This window comes from Halichoerus grypus, chromosome 4 (assembly GCF_964656455.1).
Source record: "Halichoerus grypus chromosome 4, mHalGry1.hap1.1, whole genome shotgun sequence".
NCBI lineage: Eukaryota > Metazoa > Chordata > Mammalia > Carnivora > Phocidae > Halichoerus > Halichoerus grypus.
The window spans coordinates 101149914-101168635 of NC_135715.1; the positions used below are offsets into that span (position 1 = coordinate 101149914).

At 45.7% G+C, this 18722-nt stretch overlaps 1 protein-coding gene across 1 annotated transcript in view; it reads right to left on the reverse strand.

Moving 5' to 3' along the window:
- The window catches only part of TMEM163 (transmembrane protein 163), a 220790-nt gene extending 202640 nt beyond the window's left edge, over nt 1-18150 (reverse strand). Inside the window, exons 1-2 of the mRNA XM_036106950.2 lie at nt 17827-18150; nt 12299-12418 (exon numbers count right to left, since the gene is read on the reverse strand). Coding sequence (XP_035962843.1) covers nt 12299-12418; nt 17827-18028 — 322 coding nt within the window. The 5' untranslated portion in view covers nt 18029-18150. The remainder of the gene's footprint in view (nt 1-12298; nt 12419-17826) is intronic.
- Between the last annotated feature and the right edge of the window lie 572 nt (nt 18151-18722).

Sequence of the window (18722 nt, forward strand, 5' to 3'; positions counted from 1 at the left end):
TCTCGGCACAAATGACATTTTGGGCCAGATAACTCTGTTGTGGGGGCCTGTCCTGTGCACTGTAGGATGTTTAGTAGCAACCCCAGCCTCTGCCAACCAGACGCCAGTAGCATCACTACCCCAGGTGGTGACAATCAAAAATGTCTCCTCACATGGACAGAAGTCCCCTGGGAATGGAAGGGGCTGCAAAACCAGACCTGGTTGGGAACCGCTGGCCTACATTAACTTTTTAAATTGAAAGCAGGTATTTGGGTTTGTTTTTTTTTTCTCGAGACAATCTTGGCAGATTATTTTTCTATGCAACTATGCATTTCACCTGAACTTTCAAATTTATAGACATAAAACTCTAATAGTCTCATTCTCTAAATTTTCCTTTTTCCTAATTATGCATCTCATTTAATTTCTAATTACTTTTCAATGTGCCACTTTTCTTCTGTGATCAGTCTTACCAGAGTTCAGCCTATTTTATTATTCTTGAATAGCTTTTAGTTTTGTTGACTCTATTGTATTTTTTTCTCTTTCGTTAGTTTGTACTCTCAAATGTGTTATTTGCTTCCTTCCACCTACCTTGGATTACTGTTTTTCTGTTTTTCTGCCTCTTGTTTTAGGCAGTTTTGCTCATCAATTTTCAGTTTCTCATTTTAAGTTCAAAATATTTTTTATTATTTAATAAAACTTTTCTCCTTGAAATACTTAGAAATGTGTTCTTCAATTTCCCAACATAAATCATGATTTATAGGGTTATTTTAGCCGTATTTGATTTCAAATGATCATTCATTGCATTATAGATAGAGAAGACGGTCTGTAAAATACCCATTAATCATTTGGTGAACCTTTCTTTCTGACCGTGGAAGTGGTTCCATGATGTTAAAACATACGTGCTGAATGTATGCTTCTATATTGACCTACTGGGTTCAGTGCTCTTTAATCTCAAAGTTAAAACCCACTAGTGGGGCACAAAATCAATTTGATAGGTTGTGACCAGCAGCTTTTTAAAATGAAAGGAGAAGTGATCATAGGGCACATTTTTTTCCCCTAATTTTAACACCTCTGACATCAGGTCCTTCACACAATGAAGAGCATGATATAGTTCAATTTTTTAAAAATTTCCTAGTGGCATAAAAAAATCATGTCGTATATTATAATCAAAAGCTGACATAGGACAATATGCAGTATATATACACAGAAGCTCATTTATACTAAGCCACATACGCATTTCTCACTAGGGACAGCAGTCAAAAATGTCTGAAAAACATTGTATTACATTAGTCAAATCTTCAGAGTCTTCACTAATTTTTTATGTTTTTTTTTTTTTTAAAGATTTTATTTATTTATTTGACAAAGAGAGACACAAGCAGGGGAGTGGGAGAAGGAGAAGCAGGCTCTCCACCGAGCAGGGAGCCCGATGCGGGGCTCAATCCCAGGACCCCGGGATCATGACCTGAGCTGAAGGCAGATGCTTAACGACTGAGCCACCCAGGTGCCCCTAATTTTTTATCCTTTTAATCAACTAGGAAAAGAAGTAGAATAAAATCTACCATTATGATGATTTGTTCATTTCTACCTCTAACTCCATCAATTTTTGGTTGGGTGCTCTGGAGCTTTTCTGGTGCACAGAAACTCACAGAAGTTTTCTTCCAGGGTGGATTGACCCTTTTCTTTATATAGTTACACTCTCTATGCCTAATAATGCTTTTTGTCTTCAAGTCTATTTTCCCTGATTAATGTCACTACACCACCTTCCTTTTGTTGGTTTTTGCCAGATAGATCTTTCTCTATCCCTCTACTTAAGCCATTCTGTTACCTTACGTTTTCAATTTATCTCCTATTAACAGTATAGAGCTAGATTTTTAAATCCAGTCTATGTCTGACTTGAACCTGTTGGATTTAATCCATTTATACTTTAACTCCTGAAATGTTTGGATTTATTTCTACATTTTGCTTTTTCTGTGCCTTTTTTTTTTTTTTTTCACTTCAGCTGTCTATGGAATAAGGTCAGTTGCCTAATTTATTTTTCCTTCAATGGTTTGAGAAGTACATACTCCATCCTTCCCGTCGACTCCAAAACAGTCCCAGACACTTGTAAAAACACTACTCTCTATTTCCTCTTCTCTGCTTTTGGAATTCTTATTTGTTTCTGTTGGAACTTTTCCTATCTTCCATGTCTCTTGAATAGAAAATATGAAAGGGAAGTATCACTTTGTGCTGCTATATTCTGGGTAAGTTCCTCAGACTGTATTTTGGTTCACTGTGTCTCATTGGTTTCTGATTCACTTACTATATTTTTCATTACAAATTGCTCTGTTTAACATTTCCAGAGAAATGTGGCAGCATGGTTCCTCACGTTTACTTTTGCTTCCTCTAAAACACCCGCTAAACTAAGAGTAGAGGGATTTTTTTTTTTAAAGAAAACTCATTAGAAAAAGAAGATGGAAGAGGCAACAAGAACTATTTTTAGCAGCTAGAAAACATATGGGCAAGTAGTAATTGATTTAACAGACTCCAGAAAGCAAATTCCTAAGACAGCCCTGTGAAAGCAAAAAGGCAACCCAATTTACACCTCAGGACACCCAGAAAACCGAGGAGCGGTAGCACAATGTAATAAAGAGAAGACTGAACATAGTGTGATGGGTTCAAGGCCTGTGGAAAAGGTAGTGATCTGGCTTCCCTCCCCAGCTCTGCCCAGAAGGGCAACACCCTCCTCCCGCCCCCTCTCCTGTCAGATGACTAGAGGTTTATTTTCTGGAAGACGTACCACAGCCTTTTATGTGAGGGACACCAGGCTCAGCTAAAGGTAGGAGGGAAACCAAACTGCAAATAGCAGACAGTTAAGAATTCCAAGTAGAACGCCGAGATCCCAATCCTCCTGCCCAACTCCACTTCCAAAATTCACCCGGTCAGGCGTTCACCCTCCAGGCAGATCAGAAGGCCCTTCTCTGGGCAACGTGGGCAGCCCAAGAGGAGGGATCTACAAGTATTAAAGCAGAAACTATCCAACAACAGTAAAAGCCATCACATGCTCAGAGCTCCAGTCAACTGAATACCCACTCTCACTGCGAGCGCAGGATCAAGGATTGCTTCGCACAGGATCCCTCCCTAACGTGAACGATGAACCCAAGGCAAACCGGGAGGGAGAAGCTTGGAGGAAACAAAAAGAAAAAGAAACAGAAAAGATGTTTCTAAACTATCACTAATAGTTTCTCAGAAAGATAAGACCTATTAAAAAGATCAATAAAACAAGAGTTGGGTGACTTTTAAAAGGAACACTCTGACCATTTAAAACAGAACTTGACAGTAAAAATGGAAAGTTCAATAGAAAGGTAGGAACGTAAAGTTGAGTCCATTTCCCAGAGAGTGGAGCAAATGCACAGAAAATGAAAGTAGGGAAAACTTGTTTTTAAAAAAAACTCCACCGCAGCAAGTCTCAGGCAAAGGATTAGAATTTACAGTAGTTTAGGACTTTAATACTAACACCAGGAATAAGAACAGAATGGAGCAAAACCTTCAAAACTCTTAAGGAACATTATCTCCTACTGAGAAGTTTTATTTAGCCATCCATCAAGTGTCAGGGTATATTAACGACATTTCAGGCTTGAAAGCTTCACCTCCCGTGTGCCCTTTCCCAGGGAGCTAGGAGAAGATGTGTTCCCTCCAAACGGATATAAACCAGAGAAGAGAAAAACATGGTATCCAGGAGACAGGAAACTCAACAGAGGAGAGAAATAAAGGAAATGCCCAAAGAGGCAGTGAATCGCGGTCGATCCTAGCACACAGCTGTGCACCAAGGAGAAAGGGCAACCAGAACGAATCTGAGGAGGTCAACTGGCTCTGAGAGACTTCTTCAAGAAGCAACTGATGGAGTTATCTATGCATCTGAAAATACCACAAAGAAGTTCAGGTTGGAATAGAAATGCTGAGTTAGACTTTAATAAGAAATAAATTCAGAGAAAAGCAAACACAGAAATAAACAAAACAGATATTAAAATCAGAGAAAATAAAAAATAGGGCAGGGAGGAAGTAAGCATTCCTCACCATTTGGCTCAGTGACCAGGATTTATATAGTCAGAATAATGCAGAGGACTAGTATGCAAGGGTAAGAGCTCAGGAAGTCAGCATGTTTGTGTGGGACCAAGAAGAGGGTAGAAGAATAAATTATCTTCTTTCATGGTGGGAAGTCAACAAATAATGGCTAAAGACAAAAAAAAAAAAAAATCCAGAAGCCTGTTATATAAACGGTTGACCCTTAAGCAACTCAGGGGGTTAAGGACGCTGACCTGCCCCACAGTCAAAAATCCACATCTAACTTCTGATTCCCTCAAAACTTAACTACTAATAGCCTCCTGTTGACCAGAAGCCTTATCACTAATAAAAAGTCAATTAACACATATTTTGTATGTTATATGTATTATATACTATATTACAAAATATGCTAGAGAAAAGGAAATTTTATTAACAAAATCCTAAGAGAAAATGCATTTATAGTACTGTACTCTATTTATCTTTTAAAGATATAAGTGGGCCCATGCAGGTCAAATCCATGTTGCTCAAGGATCAACTGTACAAGTAAGTAAAAGAATCAACTGTAAGAGGTAAAATGTTGTTGAGAGGAAGATAAGGGAGAAATAGAGGGGAGAGGGCATTTGTCAGGTAATTCTCTTATCTGGAATTTGACTTCTAATCATGCTGCTTGAATGGCTCTCGGTCCTGTGGACCCTACTCCCAGGAGCATTCCAGTGTTCGATTGTGAGCTCATCTTTGGTGGAGACATGCTGTGACATCATGAGACACCAATGGGCCTGAGCTGAGGTTCTGCATGTGCTTCTTACGGACACTCCAGAGGCATTTCCAACCTCAGACCACATCCATTTGTATCTCAGCTTGAGGGTTCGTAGGCGAAGTGGGTATACAAACTCCCATAGTGGATGCCATGGCCTATCTCCTGGATCCTCCCTCAAGACCTAGGCGCTCATTCCCCCAGCTGTCAGGAGTGAGGGCTGTTGATGGCCCACAGCTGCATCCTTCTCCTGAACTGTCCTATACTCTCTACAGAAGGAAGCTGCCTCTTCCAAGGTTACACTTCTCCCAAGGTTCTACATCTCCCTGGGGCAGCCCACACCAAGGACTGGTCTAGGCCCCCTGCCTAGAAAATAAGTTTCCATTGTCTAAGCCTCTCTGTGTGTGATACTTTGTGAAGGCAGCCTCAACAAACTTGCGCCACTATGTTCCAGCCCATGTGACATCATAACCCAAGCCTCTGAGTCCTACAATCTTCACGCATGCCCACCCCAGGGGAGTACCCCATTCTGTACTGACAGCTCTGATTTTCATCTCATCCTTTTTGGGGAGCGGGGTTTCCTGGGGTTGTAGAGCATCCTTTCTCTAACAGATCACCCTCTAATGGGGGAGGCTGAGCAGGTTTCAGGTTATCTATCCTACCCCACTGACATCTACAGGATTCATCTTCCCATTAGACCTGAACTCTTGAAGGGGACAGAAGGATTGCCCCATTTCCTAACGTCCTCTGTGTCACCCAGCACAGCAGACTGTGCTTTGCCAGCAGGCACTCAGTAAGGACTGGATGAACACATTCACTGGCTGGGAGGAAGGATGGGCAGTTAGGCATGGAAGATGGTAGAAGATGGTGGAAAGTGAGGAATAGGTTCCTTTACTGGGGGGGCGGGGTGCAGAAGGGTTCTCTGCCTGGCTCTGGCTTCATCTGGAATTTCCCAATCCCAATGCACCTGCACTTCGGCCCTCAGGGACAAGGCACCAGAAAATAACCTCTTGTGCAGAGCAGCTACACCAGAAATTCACCTTCAAAGAGGCACTTCCTGGAGGACGAAACCACAGCCCCGAGTACAGGCAGACCAGAAAACCCCTTCTTGTCCAAGCGGCTCACCACTAAGCCTGAAGAGTGACTGAGAGGCAATAAGAAAAGCCCTCCCATTTCCCCCCCTGAGCACTGGCGGTATCCCAGCCGAACCCAGGGCCCCTGCGAGGAGGGGCATGGGACCTCTGGGCCTATCGAGTCCAGCTGGGGCCCACTGCCCAGCTCCCGAGTCACTGCCATGGCTGTGTGACAAGGACACCACCGTGCTAATGACTCTGGCCACACTTTTAATTAAATGCTGCGTGCAGTATGCCGAGAGAAGGGGGGCAGAACATGCAGGCAGCTGCTGAGACCCCTCCTCCACTCCCGGCTCGAAAGAGCAGCTCACTGTGAGCGTGGTGTCTGCAGAAGATGTGCTTTCTTAACAGCAGTAAGGGAGGCCCTTCCATCCAAGAGGAGGTAGAGGGCAGGGGAGGCAGGGAGGGGAGGGGAGGGAGGAGGGGGAGACCATGAGCTCTGGCATCCCCACTATTTACGAAGTTGAAGATGTCCCTCTTGCAGTTTCCCTCTTGTTTGCATTCACTTGAAAAAGTCACTATTCCTTTTTCTGCACTCTTCACCTGCAAACATACATCCTCGGTCTATTGCAGCCATGGTGACCTCAGCGGGGAGATGTCAAAAACTACGCCAGTCCACCCGATGTCTGAGTGCCAACTGTGCTGGGGCTGAGAATACAGACTGCAGGAGAGGCCCCGCCTCTGAGCAGTAATTCAGTGATTCCAGTATTGTGTCAAGTTTCTGATTATGGGTGCCCATGGGGCTATGGGAACCAAGGGTCATTTAAATCAGCACAGAAGGCCAGGGAAGGCTTCCTGGAAGAGGTAGATCTTTCATCTCCATTTTGAGGGGTAAGTAAAATTTAGCCAGGAAACAAAGGGGGGAGTGGTCAGGAACAAAGCATCTGAGGCCAAGGGCAGAGCAGGATGCAGGGTTTGGGGAACTACAAGGAGTATTTGTGGACTGGAGCAGCGGTAAGCTAGGAGATGGGAGGAGAGGCACCCAGCCAGGAAGGAGGGGCCGAGACCACCAGGGGCCTCACGGAAAGCAAAGGGACCTGACTAAAATGCCACTCCGTATTCCGTGTACCCTCAGTGAGCCGGCAGTGTGGGAGGGCAACAGTGACAAGGCACTGAGTCCTTGATGACATGAGCACGAGGGTAGGAAGGAGGAACCCAGAGGCAGGCAGCATTGTCAGGGGGAGGTTCCCAGCCACATTTCGGCCTGTTCTCCCCTCCTGGTTTGCACCGCTCAGTAGCAGCATCCCTAGTTATCATTCACCCAGCACGCTTACGCAAGCAAGTTATCCCACTGAACACCCCCAGGATGTGGCTCACAAACTTCCTGCCCACATCCCCCTCAACGCGTCACCCGCCTAGGCAGTGGCAGCCAGACGGTGGTTGGGAAGTTGTTCCTGAAGGTTCTCCACATCAAATCCACTTCACACAAAACTGTGAAAACAGCAGCCTGTGAAGAGGCCCGTGCTAATTCAAAGACCAACAAGGATAAGACATCATGTCTAACATAAGTAGCAACCAGAAGGGGTGTATCCCTGGGCTTGGAAGTGCACAGAAAATATCCTGAAGATGACACAAGGCACCAGCATCAAAGCTTGTCCACAGGATGGGGCGCCTGGGTGGCTCAATGGTTAAGCATCTGCCTTCGGCTCAGGTCATGGTCCCAGGGTCCTGGGATCGAGCCCCGCATCGAGCTCCCCGCTCCGCGGGAAGCCTGCTTCTCCCTCTCACTCCCCCTGCTTGTGTTCCCTCTCTCGCTGTGTCTCTCTGTCAAATAAATAAATAAAATCTTAAAAAAAAAAAAAAAAAAAAAAAAAGCTTGTCCACAGGAGCAGGAATTGGGAAAGAAAGAATTTAGGATGGGACAGAGATTTGCATTCTGTATCTTTGGTCTCATGAACTTTTTATAATGAGCATGCACTGCTTTTATCAATCAAAAGAAAGACCAGCAAACAACCCAAAGGATCAGTCCACAAGCAGAATGTCAAGGGCGTGTTTAAGGGACACGTCACAGAAGACTAGGGCCTCACACACACCATTATATAATGGAGGTGGGGGCACAAGGAGAAAAACTGTGAAGGATACACAGTGTGATGGATAAAACCAGGCTGGGCGGTGGGTCCAGTCTGCGTGGCTGTGAGACCTCTGGAGGAGTCAACCATGTGGAGATCTGTGAGAAGATGAGCTTGGCCTAAAGACACCCTCTCCAGTCCTGAGGAAAAGTTGGGGTGTCTGAGTAAGGGGGGCACGCAGATCAGGCCTGACCTTTTCAGACACTGTCGCTATTCAGATGTTACTCTCAGGGCACCAGAAACCACCGGAGGGCGTCATGCCTTTCCCCAACTCACAATAGGCCAATTGAGAGACTACCCAAGAAAGTTCTTAGACACACTTTGCCGCGCTTGTAGAAGACTGGTGGGATTTCATTTTATCCATCTCTCAACTCTTGGCCTCTCAATTTTAAAATAGAGAGAACTATATATATTTTATCATTTTTAAGGGACAAGAGTTCATGCTAAAATCAAATATATTCTTTGTAAAATCACCACATTCAAAAAGAAAATCACCCCTTCCAAAAAAAATTTTCTAATTCTTAAATCTATTGATTCACTAAATTTTTGAGTGAGCTTTTTCTGAGATCTTAGTTTGGAGCACTTTTTTTTATTTAATGGAACTATGTCTCTTAGGAAAGGTTTTCTTTCCCCCGAGAATGTTTCAAATAAGTCTTCATTTCCCACAGAACATGTATTGAGTGACTAAAAATTAACTTGCACTCATTCAAACCTCAAAAGAGAGTCAGAATGATTTAGGAAAATGCATTCTAACAAAGACATTAATAATGTCAAAACCCTGAGTTTTGAAACAGAACTTCTGTTCTCTTTCTAGATGTATTAAAATAGACTTTAAGGTTTGTTCATAACATGATTGCCATTTTCCATGCTGCCTGCCGATTATAAACAGAACCAATTTTAAAACCAAACTAGGGCTCTCTCTGCAATATTCAAGATGTATTACCATCTGGTTTTATATCAGCATTTTTAACAGGTCCAAAATCTATATTACCAAGTACTATCAGAAATGGTTTATATCTCTTTAAAAGCACACATTCTTTTCAAAACACTTTCAAGTTATAAACTTTGAAAGTTCACTTAATTTTTCAGACTAGATCAGACATGTGAATGTCAATCATAGTTACATACACAACTGGTTTATCACAGACAGCTCAGTTATACTGACCAAAGCTAGTTTTGTCATTAGGTCTCTTAAGAATTACTAATCTGAGAAAACACAGCATACCTGATTACCTGGAAGCTTACAGGAGGTGGAAGGGTGACAGGCTTTATCTGCAATGTACATCCTATGTAAAGAATATGAACCTTTCCAGTTGACTGAGAAAAGCAGCTTCCCTAAAACTTACACAGTCCATCACCCTCATTTTAAAACACAAAGAAAGACAACAGCATTTTTTTAGAAGACATTCAGCAAAAATCAGCATCCATGATAAAATAGAAAATGACAGGTAAGGAGATGAAGAGAGGAATTCCACCAGACCCCAGCAGGTGCAGCTCCAAGACGCTGCCCTTAGCGAGAGAATAGCCATAAGGATTTCAGATGGTCTCAAAAGTTCTTCAATTGTTTGTAAAAATACATGTACTCTAAGCCTGGTATCTAAATAAACCTTTAGATCAAACTTATCTTTTTCTAATAAATATTTTCTTTCCACCTAACAAGAAAGAAAGAAGGAAGGAAGGAAAGAAGAAAGAAAGATTTTTTTAAATCTCTCTCAGTTCATTCATTAACTATCTTGCACACGGATTCCATGCAAGGATGGATGCTCCTCCGTCCCCGCAGAGTCTACCATCCAGCAGTGGCAAGATGTAATGATCAATATGATCTTCTTCTCATTACCATGATTATCAGCCTCCGCCAACACACAACACGCACACACACACACACAGTGCAAAGACCTCTCTACTATCTCAAAGCATCACAGGTAGTAATTCAACGGCAATTCTCTTTAAAAAGACTAACTGGTCCAACCTGACCATTTCGTTGGATGGCACAGGGTTTCACCAAGCCAGCCTATCCCATTTCATCCCACATCTCTGTCAACCACCTCCCTGGAGAATAAGACTGGGGGGGGGGGGGGATCCTTGTGACAATTTTTTAAAAATATATTTATAGCCATTTCCAAAGCATACCATTTTCCTTTAGATACTAATTTAAACATAACTTCAAAGTCAGCTTATATTGCCTAATCCTCATTTCTCTTTCCTTTCAAAACTATGAAAAAGATTGCACAAAAGCCTGCCAATATGTAAATGACACTTTAAAAAGGGTTTTAAATATTTCATATTACAAATACATTTAGGAACCTAAAGGGTAACCGGGACGACCCTAAACAACACAACCAGAGACCACCACAAAGGTTTAAAACAAAATACAAATACATACACACACACACACACACACACACAATAAAGCTACTCCATAGTTAAAGTAGGGGAAAACAGAACTCCTACATTTTTTGGTTTAACTTGAAACCAACTTGGGAACAAATTGTATTACAGAAAATAACACAGATCGTGATATTATAAGCCAATGCCAACATTTTATAGGCAAGAATTTAGAGGATTTATTTATTTTTTTAGAGGATTTAAATCAAATACTAAAGGGGTAAAATCATTTTAAGAAAAAGAAAACCCTTTTCACAAAGCAACATTCTAATTCCATACACATTATGCAACAGACTTTTCCTATTAAAGGAAATGGAACAAAATTTTCAAGATAACCCAACTATCAGGCATAACATATGAAACCAACATTTCCTCATCATTTTTCCCTATTATGAGATTAAGTACGTCAAATGTAGAATTATTCTCCCAAAGGAAAGACTTGTTCAGTATTTCTTCACATTTGCGTCCTCATTCAAACACCCACATGATAAAATCATAACAGCTCTATTAGACACATGGACATGTCTGAATAACTATTATTCTGTTGGTAAATCACCACCCCTCATTCCATCCCTCTTTCTTTACATATGTAAATGATGGTGACCGATCCAGAGCCCACCACCAGCCACCACAACCGAATTACCCTCCAGGGACATCAATCGGATTTGTTATTCTTGTTTCAGCATAAAGAAAAGGAGGCAAGAGGAAGGAAGAGCTATTTCCAGGCATCAGAATTCTCTTGATTAGATTTCTGGCTCACTGGTAAATGTTTATACTCTGAAATGCATTACCCTCTGCTTCTAAATGTTTGGTTTTTTTCTAGAGCCACGATATGGCACAGTGTTTCCAATATAAATTGTGTCAAGTAATATATGCCCAGTTTTGCAGGGAGCATTTGGTCAAATTCTAATAGTCCCTCTTGGGAGCCAACACCAACTTCCAGGAGCAGGTCTAACTGTGCAGAATAGAATTTTAAACACACACAGTAGTATCTTCCAGCAGACACAGCCCTTTCTTCTCCCACTCTGAGGGATGACACATGAGACATCTTGCATGATACTTATCACTAAGAATATAGATCTTTCTGGTAAGGTAATAAATTAATCACAAAATGCCCAAAATACATTCCTCTTTACCCCAGCGTTAAAAAAAAAAAAAAAAAAAAACATGGTGGTTTCTACCGAGGTTGAGATGAAGCTTAATGTCCTCGCTTAAGCTTAGAAACCATCGCACGATTAATAAGAATAAATAGCACATGCACATTTCTTTAGGCTGCAAATGGTAGCTGAGAAAATGCATGTCAGAGGGCTTCCTAACACCCAAACAGGATTATCCCTGGGCAGAAAGTAGATTATCCATAGGCACAAAGTGTTCAGTTATCTTAGCTTTTCTTGATTAATAAATGCTTTTGTTTCCCTTGCCACTGAAAACTCGACAGAAGACCCTCCCATTCCTCTTTCATTAAAATGTGCACATGATTTTCATCCAAACCTTACACAGATATAATCGGAGGGGGTGGCGGGGAGGGGGGGGGTGGATGTACTGCAGTATTGCACTCAGCTGGTTGCATTAGGCTCAAAATACAAATCTTAAGGATATAGATTTGTCACATGTCAGCCCAAGCTGAAGGCATCCACCAAGAGAATATTTCCCCTATTAAGCTGGCAGCCAGAATCTCCTTCCACAAACCCGCATACTGATGAGACGCAAGGCTCCCAGGATCCCTCTCCATTTCTTCTTAACCCACCTCTCCCCTCTGCAGAGGAGAGAAGCCATTTTACTAATTTATAAGTACCCTGACTCTCCCACCATCTTAAAAAAAAAAAAAAATTCTCATCAATAATAGTCAACTAAAAGCAAAAGCGCATCCCACAGGAGTCAGAGAATAAAACAGACAACGGCAACGCATATCGACCGGCAGGACTCCAGATACTCACTGAAGGCAGCCACAGCCAGGGCCAGTGTGACAATAATGGAGAACCAGGAGACCCACAACGCCTTCTTTCTGTAGTTCTGGGCCTCGTGAGGCTTCAGGCGAGTGCTGCTTTCTAGTAAGCCTGACAAAAACAAGGAGAAAAGGAAGTTAGACATTTCCTTATTGAGAAACCCACAGCCAGAGCTACAAGTTCTTATCCAAGGACTGCAAACTGCCAGCCCATGGGCCAAGATGTGTTTTGTTTGGCCCACACTGTGTTTTAACAATTAGGAGAATTCAGGCTTTCTGGCACCTCTTGCAAATTCAGAGGCCCCGGCAACAGAGGGCACGTATGCCAGAGGGTAACAGCAGTCGTACCCTCTAGGAAGACCCCACAGACCCACTCACTGGACCGGGAGCGGTCAGCCCCTGCCCCGGTATGAACTCAGCTATGTAGGTGTTGCTCTAACAAGCCCCTTCCGTTAGGAAAGCGGCACAATGAGCCCACATTCAGCTGGGCATTCAGGCTCCTCAGCTTACAGGCATTGATTTGCATTGATCCCACCAGCAGTGACCACAACTTGGTGAAAGAGGCTTCGCCCAAAGCAATGAGTCACGAAAGCAAATACCCTCATTGCTCCCGTCAACAATTAACAGGAAGAGAAGGACTTCTCTTCAATCACAACCAACAATAGCCACCAGGTCTCAATTATAGGCCCTGTTTTCTTCCCTCCTCTTTCTGCTCTATATCTATATATGTATCACTTTGTACCATTCATATGGCAAACAGTTCTCAGATTATTCAAGTGGGGTAAAACTGGGGGTAGCTTTCTGGGCAGGCCACGTGTGAGAAAGGTTTGATTTTTGCCTCCAATGCTTTCAACATTGAGGGTCCCTGACACCAACTGAAATTCATGAGGTCTCAGAGGCAATGGCCGAGCTCCATTTGCCTTGGGTGGAGGATCAGAACATCTTCAGCATGACCCTGATTCCTATTTTTTCTTCTCCTTTGAAAAGAGATCATAGACAGCTTCTCTCAGTTACATGAAGGACCAAATTTTCACACATTCTCTATCGACAGGAGCTTATGACCCTATCTTGGGCTAAACATACCTTTCAGAGTGGAAGCAGCTTCATCACGACAGCTCCAGATGGTGAAGAAATTGGTAGTCAAAGCTCAGGCACCCATTTGTAAAATACCACACAGCATGCAACATATCACACCCGGCACATCATGCAAAAGACATCATCCCATTTGACCAACTGGGCACCACGCTCAGCCTCTGGCCGCTGAAAACTACATCCTCTTCCAAAATGATTAAAGACCCTGGTAAAACTTCTCCATTCCATTGGAATTCAATTAAAATTCCATTCATACTACCCAGACTCAAGCACCCTCAACAAGTCCTCAAGGAAGCAAGAGGAAACGTCAAGGAAGGGGCTTTGTGAACCCAGTCTATAGCCCAGAGATTTTTAAATAATCAAAACCTGTAGATTTGCATGGGATCAGAAGGTAGAGGAGAGTGCAAAAGGTAGGTCTAAACACATCTCCATCACCTCACTATAAAAATCTCCTCAAAACTTCCTTAGTAAATGCACTTGGATGAAAAAAGAGAAACCTCCTCTCTTGTCAAATTCTGCCTTTGGTACACATGATTTCCAATTAAAATCCCCTCATCTGCCTGTTTTTGTCCCTTTGTCTACTTTTTCCCTAGCCACCAAACAACACCCCATTCTAATTTTCAATGACAATCACCTTTGTCTCCTGTTCAAGTCAACCTAGAATGAGCAGGTCCCACTCTCTCCCAATCATTTGTTTTCTTTTTCCCAAATGATATAAAAATCTTCCTTTTCATTCTGGCCAATTGATTTTCAGGAGAAGTGAAGCTGTAGCACGTAAGTACTGACTCAAATAAGCAGTTCATTTGCTGCGTATTTTGACAGCAACAATCTCAAGAGGTTTATCCACTGGGGGTAAAACCAGGTTCCTTTCAGAAGCAGATTTAATTTTCTAAGAGAAAGGACAATGATCTAGGTTTTTCATTCTGCCACATGACATTTATTTTTCCTTCCAAAGCCAGCTGTTCATAGCACTAGGACTGGTCCTGACCACACACCCCACCGCATGCCTCACCCCACAGTGGACCAGCACACTCATGAAGGAGTTTGGGGTGTCCGCTCCCATGGGCTGGACTGCCCTGCTAAGAGGATACCTGAGTCCTCTAAGCAGCAGAACTGGTGGTTCTTACCCAGATCCGAGTGTGAGTGTGTGTGTGTGTGTGTGTGTGAGAGAGAGAGAGAGAGAGAGAGAGAGAGAGAGAGAGAGTGTGTGTGTGTGTGTGTGTGTGTGTGTGTGTGTCCCATGGGAGGTTTTGAATTTTAAAAACTGGAGTAAATTTAATGCAAAGACCATCCATGAAGACAGGAACTTTCCCGTATCTGTCCAACCTTTGCTTATTTCCTACTGGTTTTCCTTTCTAAAACTCTAGCCGATACCAGGAATGGAAAACACCCCTCTCCTCCAAGGGGCGGACGACAGACCCATAAATGAATGGTTCACATATAGGTGCCTCTACTCTGCCTCCACGCTGGCTGCATGCATACTCATACACAACGCGCAGAATTCCTCAGGTTTTCAGGAAGCTGTGCTTCAGGAGTAGAAGGTAGGCCAGCCCAGAGAAGCTACGGAAGGCCACACATTTGCATGTAGGGCTGTGTCCCTTCCTCAACATAGCTGGCCTCCACCTTCAGATTTCTAATTTCACCCAAATTCCATCTATTTGTAATCTGGGCCTAACATTAGGAAGCATAAGGGTTGTATGAATGAAAGACTGATAACTCATTGTTCGGGTAGAGGGGGAAATGCAAATATATGTGGTTAAGATGAAGCCATCCATCATTTCCATTCTAGTATGAATTAGTTCTAATTGCTTTCTCCTAAATTGCCACACTTGGATTTTCTGAAGGGGAATATTTATTAGATAGGAAGGTAGTGAGAAATGCAGAAGCATGTAATACTCTAAGCCGACTTGGGGCTTGGGGCAGAATGATGGGAAAACACTTGGGTAGAAAAGAGTAGATATTAAAAGGGAAGAGGTGGAAACACCCAAGACAAGCTTGGCCTATTTGGGGAGTGTTAATCCCTAAAAGTCTTAGACCACAGGACTCTTGCTCCCTGATTACAAGGCTCAGCCAAATGGCACTCCATTATCAGCTAGCTAGGCTTCTGGGAAGCAGCCCACATCACTTCTAAGGGGAAAATACCTCTAAAGTCCTAAAACACTAGATTATAAGGCAAGCCTTTGATGGGAGTTAGACGCAGTCTGTAACCGGCTCTAATGGCTCAAAAGGAAGTGAGGACAAGAAAGATGGCCAAATATAGACACACATCCAGGCCACCGACCCCCCACACACCCTATAGGTATTTAGGCCTAGAAAAAAAGCCAGCCAGGCATGATGGAGAGATGCACAGCAGGCCACTGCTTTAGCTTCTTCCTCCCCAAATCCTCTCACCATTAGGAAAACAGTAGCTGCAATCGAACCGTTCCCAAGGGATTCAAAAATCGATATTGGAAAGACGCAGTCCCATAAGAAAAAAATAACACACACACAAAATATTGTAATAAACCTCCCCAGGTAACCTGATCTATTTAACAAAAACGATTCATTCATCATTAACTCTTTGCTGTCAGCAATAGGTCAAACAAAAGAATGTCACACTGACTTTCAGCTTTCCATGCCACACGGCGCTGGGTTCTTTGGAGGACAGGGTTCATGCTAACAGAGAAGCTGTGTGTGATATGCGGCGCTTTCACACAGGGACAGTTCATGAACAGTGAATGCTTTCACGCTATCATATAATGGAAAATGAAATTCAGTTGACCAATGAAAGATAACCCTAAGAATTAATTCAGAAGGGCTTTTTACACTTGAGCATGAAGCTACAAAATGATGCTAAATATTAACTCCCCCTAGCACTTTCTTCCCTCCTATCATTTTGTGGGGTGGGGAGAAATAGGCCAGCTTTGACAAATGACCTGCAATGCTACAAAAATAAGCTCAAACCCAGAGTTCTCTTTCTTCAATACAAAATTCTTAAATCCTACAGTATTAGTTGCAGAGGAAAAGGTAATTCACATGACCTATAATAAAACTGATCGGTTTTGTGGGGTGCTTACACCGCCACCCATCACCAGCTCCATAACAGTATCTAGTTATGTTGAAATAGAAGGAGAAACTGCAACATAGGTTCAGAACTCGTTGCAACTGGAGGAGCTCCAGTTCCCCCTGAGCAATCCCCGCTGATTCTCCGGGATTGCTGTTTCCATGTCATTCTATTTCACATGCTACAGTTTAAAATTTCTAGGAGGAAAGAGATCGTGCATGCTAACACTAAACCGGAATAAAAATGTACAGGAGATACTAAGAATAGGACCGAAAACCTGCTAAGACTAAAATATAAAAATCCGCCACAGCCAACAAAATAAGGCTTCCAAGAAAAGGGGGTGGAGTGGCGATGAGCCGGCTCCCCCTGAAGGGCCTGGCTGCAAGAATCCTGCTTCGGCCACTAACCGGCTTCAGCCCAAACACTGAGTCTTTTTGAGGGGGCCGATGTGAATTTAGATTCAGAAAGCAGCAGAAAAGGTATAGACGTGGCCAAGAACACGGCTCCCTCCAAGCCAAAAGGAAACGAGGCAGGGAGGGAAAGAGGGATGTAGGAGGAGAGAGGCACGAGAATGGAACCACGGAGTCTCTCCCGTTTCATGCGGGCATCGGCTGTTTGTCGGAAGGTAGGGGTTGGCCTGCCAGGAAAGGGACGTTCGAGGGGTTCCAGGCCAGTGTCTTGGGAGAGATTCTGAGGGGGCTGGAGACGTGCTCCCCGGGAACCATCAGGTTTCAGCGGCATCCATTCAGAGGAGGTTGGTGGTCCAAACCCAAGTGCTCCAGTCCTCTGCCCCATCACCAAACAGCAGGGCAGTGACCCATGGTAAACTGGGCCCCGTGTAAGTGAGGGTCGGGGGCCGCCCGACTTCCCTCGCCGGGGCGACCACCAACCGACTCCGAGAGGCTAAACCCGCAGAAGGAAGTTCTCCCGGGGAGGCGCCGGGGGTCCGAGGGGGCTTGGAAGGAGGACGCACTGAGCTTGGGTTCCTCCGAGCTGAGCAGGGCCCGCAGTCCCCCGGGAGCACTGGGCTCCAAAAGCAAAAAACGCCTCCCGCAAACTTTTCCACTGGGCGCTGGAGGGCCGGAGCTGGCCAGAGACGAGAGCACGGGCCCGTGCGGGGTCGGCCCGGACGCTGCCGGGTTCTCGCGCTCCGGGGAAGGAGCTGCTGCCCGGGCGGCGCCGACCTCGGGAGGTGGGGCTGCAGCGCTGGGCTCTGCACGCCATCGCGGGCAAGTCCGGGCCCCGCGCCCCAGGCGCCCCGAGACGCCGAGCCCCGCCAACCTGCAAGGGAGGAGAGGCGGACCAGGAGCCGCGGCTCCTCACCGAGCCGGCCGGCCGGGGGAAGGGACCGCGCCGGGGAAGCGGCCGGGGCGGCGTGCGCTCACCTCGATCCTCCAGCCCGTCGCTGAACTGGCCGCTCTCGCTGATCCGCAGCTGCCGCTCCTCCTCGGGCTTGGGCGGCTCGCGAGCTGGGTTGCTCAGCGGGCCCGGGCCGGGAGCGGCGGCCAAGGGCGCGTGGCCCCGGGGCGGCGCCGGGACCGCGGGGCCCGGGGGGCTGCGGCGCTCGCTGCCCGCGGCCGGCTGCATGGCGCGGGGCTGCGGTTACCGGCGGCGGCGACGAGCGCGGCGGGGACTTGAGTCAGAAGTGCGAGGCGCCGCGGCTCAGAGCGGGCAGAGGGACGGACGGACCGCTGGAAGAGGGAGGGAGGGAGGGAGGGAGGGTGCCGAGGAGCTGAGGTGCGCCAGCAGCCGGCTGGGCGGGGGTGTCGAAGAGCTGCACGGCTCGCGCGGCGGGTGGCAGAGACTGGGTCCGCGCTGTCGCCGCCGCGCTCCGCCCACGGGGGCAGGTGCGGGCGGCAGGGACCCGCCCCAAGGCCCCGGCGCCCGAGCCCGCGCCGCGAGGCCGGCGGGGAGGTAGGGAGGGCTCCGGCCGAGCCGGACGCCGGGAGGCTCGCGGGAACGGGGGGCCGCCTGACGAGGGTGTGACTGGAGACCTGCCCCAGCCGCGCCGCGGGATCGGGTCCGGAGGCGGCGCGCTCCGACCCGATTTCTGCCGTCCGGGAAGGCAGTGGCCGCGCTCGGGCAGGAGAGCGGGCAGCGCCCTAATTTAACATCTTTCTCCTCCGGGGCTGCGCTGGCTTCAGAGGCTGTGCAGGGTCTCCACCTGGGCTAGCAGCCTCACCGCCCATCCCGGGCAAATGAGGTTCACCTGTCGCCAAGCCCTCCCGCCTCCCGCCTTCTTCTAGGAGCTTTGATTCCCCTCCTGATTTTTCTCTCTAGC